The sequence below is a fragment of the Pituophis catenifer genome, unplaced genomic scaffold (genome assembly GCF_029215685.1).
Source record: "Pituophis catenifer annectens isolate HBS135680 unplaced genomic scaffold, rPitCat1.0.hap2 SCAF_3, whole genome shotgun sequence".
Classification (NCBI taxonomy): Eukaryota; Metazoa; Chordata; class Lepidosauria; order Squamata; family Colubridae; genus Pituophis; species Pituophis catenifer.
In genome coordinates, this window is record NW_027256883.1 from 49,366,480 (window position 1) to 49,372,964 (window position 6,485).

General features: G+C 41.5%; 1 protein-coding gene across 1 annotated transcript in view; it reads right to left on the minus strand.

Annotated features, from left to right (window-relative positions):
- The window catches only part of CABLES1 (Cdk5 and Abl enzyme substrate 1), a 49,754-nt gene extending 45,329 nt beyond the window's left edge, over positions 1-4,425 (minus strand). The window contains exon 1 of the mRNA XM_070942344.1: positions 3,707-4,425. Within this exon, the coding sequence (XP_070798445.1) occupies positions 3,707-4,425 (719 nt within the window). The remainder of the gene's footprint in view (positions 1-3,706) is intronic.
- Between the last annotated feature and the right edge of the window lie 2,060 nt (positions 4,426-6,485).

Consider the following 6,485-nt stretch of genomic DNA (forward strand, 5'->3'; position numbering starts at 1 on the left):
AGTGGTAAAGCATATATTGGTTTGTCATGTAATATCACTCTGCATAAGGTAACAGCATACTTAAATTAGACTCAAATTAAACATTTGAAGCAGAGAAAATATGGCACATAACAGTGAGTTGCATCCATTGTATAATGGTAAAGGTACAAGATAAATGATACAAGGTCTATCTCTGGTGAACCTTGAGGATTATTTCATACCAGGAGAGAATATAAATCTTCTAAGTAATAAAGAAAATCCTTTTCAAGGCTTTAAACTAAATGCCAAATGATTGCCAGAGCATTATTAAAAATATACAAAATAAATCTAGGAGGACTTATTAGCTGTGTTTACACAACATGCTAAATCCAGATTAAGAAAATGCAATCGTTGTTTTGACGGAGCATGTTATACCCAACAAATAAACCATATTGTGGATTAGTATACATTCTGTTTTCCAAAACAATGGCTCGGTTCCAAAACACAATGAAGCAAAAATTATTCGATCTTATTTTAATTTGGTATGAGCATGAATTTAGCTCTATTTTGTTTTTTAAAAGGAAGAGATAATTAAAGCCCTTAAGCTCCAAAAGGCATGTTTCAAATTGGTAAAGAAAAACAAAACAAGGTAGAATTGGTAATATGGAAACAGTAGGATATCCCAAATAAATGTTAAATTTGGACTAGGGAAATTAATCTTCTATGCTACTATTAACATGATTTGGTGGGTGAAGACTATCACATGCTTTCTCTTTCATCTCATAGGGGTTTTGTTGTAAATGCTATATTCTTGAAAGAAATATGAAGACTATTGTGATATCAGTTATTTTACATTAACCAATACATTCATTAAACTTTTCTCATGCCATGCAGCCTACAGCCTACCACTGATAATTTTATTATAAAAACTACCTTGCCCCAGAATCTGGTCACAATTATGAAAGCTTGGGGCAATAATTTCTAAACCTGCTTTTTAAACCCCCTTTTTTTTCTTTAGAAGTAGTATTATTTACATGGATATATTTTCCCATCAATAAATTATGTTTTTTCTATGGGAGCAAGAGAGCTACTTTGGTGTAGTGGTAGGCAATGGCAAACCAATTCCTAAAAACCTTGCCAAGAAAACTGCAGTCATTTGCCTGGGCAGCCACCAGACGTTAACACTGACACATAGGGACAAAAAAAGGAGAGAAATCTAATATAAATATATAAATCCTTATCCAAGCAATCACACATTGTAGCAAATAAATACACATTTACCTTTATAAACATCTATCTTGATTCTGTCATACACTCTTTCTATCCTAACCAGATCAACTAAACTACTTAATATCCTGGGGCAGATACAAATCTGAGGTTTCAACTGCAGCAACCAAATGCTTGTCTTCTGCCAATTATTCTTGTTAAGATCTAAATCAAGTTTAAAGCAGTTAAGGGAAAAGATTTACAGATTGTTGCTCTTATTTATTCACCAATCACTGCTTAGAAGACTTTCTTTAATGTTTTAAAACTGGTAAGATAAAGATGCTTTGAATTAAATTCAGCTCTTGGAGATGGCATTTGTGTAAGTTTCTTCACATTGTTCCATTTCTACTTCCAAGTCTGCTCAGTCTTCTTCCAAAGCTTTTTTCTTGATTCCCTCATCCAGCCAACAGACTTGGAATTCCCAAATGGTCCTTAATCCAAGCCAATCAGGGCCAACCTGCCTAACTTCCAAGATAAATAGAATGTTTACTCTTTAAACCAGTGCTTCTCAACCGTGGCAACTTTTAAGATATGTGGACTTCAACTCCCAGAATTCCCGAGCCATCATGGATGAGAAGCACTGCTTTAAACAAATAGGCTGTAGCAGCTTCCCATTAAATAAAGATCAATGCTGAAAAACAACAGAGTGCAAGTGATGGGGTGATGCATCACCTCATAAATAATGCATGATAACAGCAGAAAATAAATGAAGGGATTAAGTTTTCAGATACTAAAATCAACACTCCCCAGAAAACATACAAAAGATTAGATATGACTGTTATTTTAATTGGCAGTCTACCAGTTTTAACTTCAGTAAGGTAATGGGGATTTGCTTCTCATTAATTTCGCTACGATTTCATGAAGTGATGATGCCAATAAAAATGAAAATTACTGACCCCCATTTAATCTGCTAAACCCACTATGACAGTTTACAAGTAGCATCCAAAGAAAAAAGTTTTACATTTAATTGATGGTTTGATTACTATATATAGTTTCAGCATTAATAACATTTAAGTACTATTCTAAATGTTACAGGTAGTCTTTGACTTACAAACTTTTGTTTAGTGACCTATCAATGTTACAACAGTAGTGAAAAAAATGAGCTATGACCGTTTTTCACTTATGACCTTTGCAGCATCCCCATGGTCACTTGATCAAAATTCAGGTGCTGGGTAACTGACATGTATTTATGACAGTTGCACTGTTTGGGGGGGGGGGGTTTGGAGGTGTCATGTGATCACCATTTGTAACTTTCCCAACCTGCTTCCAACAAGCAAAATCAATGTGAGAAACCGAGATTCGCTTAATGACTGCTGTGATTCGCTAAACAACTGTAGCAAAAAAAAGTGGTAAAATGGAGCACAACTCACTTAACTGCCTTGTTTAGTAACAGAAATTTTGAGTTCAATTGTGGTCATCTGTTCAGGATTACCTGTACTGAGTGGTAATTTCAGAGGTTGAAATGCAATTGGGAAAAAGTGACTTCTCCATTAGCCTAAAAAAGCAGGTTTAGAAATTAGTGCCCCAAACTTTCACAATAAGAAAATGACATAAGTCCTGATTTCAAGACTAGTGCCGAGATTTGGTTAGTTGTCCTCAACATACTGATAAAATTCATCATACTAATTTTACTTATGAACAGAGACTGCAATCCTCTTGGTTACAATACAGAAGGGGGTTGCCATTGCATTTTTCTAAGGTGTTTTAACTCCTTAGTTTGTCTTTTAGTTTTGCGATTTCTTAAATCTTTCATCCACCTACTAACCAAGCCCTGCCCATTTTAGCTTGAGCCCAGAAAGGTGCAACAAGTCACCTGTGGACAAGGATAGTGTATTAGACTTTTGGTTTAACTTACAGATAACCGTATGTACTGGTGGAAAAATAAAATACCTTAAGTGCCAACAGTGTTAATTCATAACAACTAATTCCCCTTTCATGATATTTGCACATGACCCCTTTTCGCCACATTTTTATTGTTCAGCTCAAATCCCTTTTGCTAAATGTTAAGAGCTTCAAAGTACATAAATTTTTCTGAACATGAAGAAAATATTTTCTTCTCACCACTGTGTTAAAATTGACTCCTCTATACCTGTGCACACACGTTGGAGAGTAAATGGAAACAATTTGGAGACGCCTCAAACCCTGACATTTCTCATGGCGGTTGTTCAAAGCCTTTTTGGAATTAAGTGGCACATAAATTGCAGTAATAAATACATAACTGGTCAAAATTGAGAGCTAACTATAGCACTCCCCTGAGCTCCTGATGTAATTTAACAGTTACCAGCCCAGGAACACCTTAAATATTCTTAAAAGAGAGGCATACCCTTGGGCATGTGCAGAGTGAGACACATCTCAGATATTAGATATCAAAAGAGCTTCAAGGTAAGATTTAAAGCCTGGTTTGTTTTATTCCGGGTTTTTTTCCTCTTGAAGAAAAGGAGACACCCACACCCCATTCGAGGCCCTTCTGGATGCCACTTACCTGGACCTCTGCAGCTCAAAAGCGCTGGCGCCCACCGGGCCTTGCTCAAGGGAGCAATAGTTCTGTGGGGTGGTTCTGGCGAAGGAGACGGGCAGGATTCCCTGAGTGAAAGAGTTGAGGCGACCCCTTGCACAGGGGGTCCCAGAGGAACCCGGGAGGGCGGCAGCAGCAGCGGCGGCGGCGATGGGCACCTGCACGCTAGCGAAGGCATCTTCGTCCTCGTCCTCCTCCGGCTCGTCGTCTTCGCCCTGCTGCGGCTGGTCAGCCGCTCCCAGGGGGCTCATGAGCTTGACGTTGCCGCTGCTGCTGCTGTTGCCGCTGCCACCGCAGGCGCTGGCATAAACTGCGTACTGCTGCGGGGCGGGCGGCTGGAAAGCGCTCAGGTTGCCCCGACGAGTCCGAATGCTGTTGCTGCTGCTGATACCGCAGGCTGCAGCAGAAGCAGTCCTTGCAGCGGCTGCCGCGCCGACGTCGCTCTCTTCGCCGCCCTCCTCGCCCTGCAACACCGGCCGCCCGTCCAGCGAGATATTCGTTAGGAAGGAGAGAGCAGCCTGCCTCCGCCGCGGGTCCATACGCGGCGGCGGCGGCTTCCTTAAGCAGGGCTCCAGCTGCTGGTGGAATGTACTGCCGTCGCCGCTGCTGGCACCACCGGGGCTGCTGGTGCTGGTGGTAGTGGCGGCGGCGGCGGCAGGAGGAGCCGCCGCCGCTGCCGCCGCCATTGTCTGTGGCGCTCGCTCGCCCGCCCGCCTACCCTCTGTCCCTCCCTCGGAGCGGGCAAGAATGAGACTTCGAGCGGCAGGCGCGACCTCCCCGGCGGCGAGCTGAGGGTTAGCAGCAAGCTGGGGCGAGGCGAGGGAGCGCCAGCCGCGCGAAGCAGGGGACTTTTGGCTTGCATGGCATGTCTCCCGCCTCCCCCCCGGCTGCCTGCATGGATAGAGCGCCCGAGTTATGCACCCCCACCTCTACCCTTCCTTTCCTCCCCTCCTCTGGCTCCTGCCTTTCTTCTCTCCTTGGCCAAAGTTATTAGCATTTATAGGTGCACTCGGCCGGCCGAGCGCTCGGCGCAAAAACACGGCAATCACGTGTGGGAAATAGCTTGGGAAGAAAAACAAAAGCTCCGGCCAGGAGGAGGAGGAGGAAGAGGATAAAGAGGGAGGAGGAAGGAGAAATGATGGGGGAGGGAGAGGAGGGAGGAGGAAGAGGAGGAAACTAGGTTTAAGGAAGCTCCTCCAGTGTTTTTTTCTTCCTTTTACTTTTTTTTCCTCCCAATCTGCTTAGTGGGAGGGGAAGCGAGGAAGGTGGAGTTCCGCTTGTGTTGCACAGCACATGGTCATGAGGCGCTTACATAAATAGGACCAGCTCCTAGAAGTTGATGGGATCTAAAAATTGATGGATCCCCTTTTGGTTTTTGATCGGTTTTTAACAATTGTGTCCTTCCAGGTCGTTGTGAACATAACACATTCTACTTTTTCCCGTCTGAGCCAGCTAAACTTGGCTTCCACTCCCAATTTGACCATGAAACCAGGCTGACTGAAGCCCCCCCCCCTTCGTTTCGAAATTCTTTTCCTTGTTGTTCTTGAGGGATACCTTCAGAATAAAATATGTCCATTAAAGACTTCAGATGCACTGTGGTCTCTCTGTGAACCCTTCAATTGTGTTGGACTTCAACTCTGATTGCAATTAGTGCCTAGAAATTATGGGCACTTTAAACCCAATCCAGATGAAGGGCACCCATGCAGGGAAAGTGGCTTGGATCAAAAGGATGGAAGACTTCTGAATGCTTGTGAGTTTAATTTCCCTCCATTTATATTAAATGTGTAGAACAAATTAGTCTAAATACACAACACTTCAAAATAATTTCCAGAAATGCAGTTGTGATAGAGTAATAAGACACCTTGTATTTACATATAAACAGCAGGAAAAGTTAACACAATTCTGAAATAGAAAATGAGCAAATTATTTTGCAAGCATTTCCTCCCAGTTGCATCAAAGAGATGTATAATGTACTATATGCAGTTAGAAAAACCCAACATTGACCCTTTTGTTTTTCAAATGTTACACTGATTTAGCACAATAAGAAAGTCATATGTTTTGCAGGTAGGAAATTAGATCAGCCATCTGACTCACTTAAAGACTGCTTCATATATTTTCCTGCAGAGCTTGTGGATTACTCTTGAAAAGATGATCATAGATATATCACTTGATGCCTTTATAATTATGGGCCTTTGGTATACGTGGCAAATTATTGCATGGTTAAGAGAATATGCGGTGATGTAATACCAATTCCCTTCCTTATAAAAGAACCAACTCACGATATAAAATATTTATTTCACTTGTCTTCCATCCTCACCAATCATATTTCAATTTCTTTCAGACTGAGGGAGGATGTTGGCAGTTCTGGGCAAACTGCCACGTGTGGTAGCTTATTGTGTACTTTAGAGATTCCTACTTGCTTCTCTTCTGCCTCCTACATCCTCCAGTAGTTAGCTTTTTAGGCAATGGATTAAGTTCTAAACAAATATGCATACTGCAAAAGTACATCACTATTATTGCATATTTAAGATAACTAGGCTGAGGAACAGACAGGATGACAATTCCTGCTAAACTTGTCAAGATGTATTTAGGTATTTAACATATATCAAAAAACTATCTGTACTTTGACCTCGTGTCTTTTAAAAAATATTTCTGCAGTATAAAATCAAAATTCTAAAACTGATTCAGTTCATGAAAAATTACTGATTTTGCTTTGTGCTGATTATGGATTCTTACTCTCAGATAA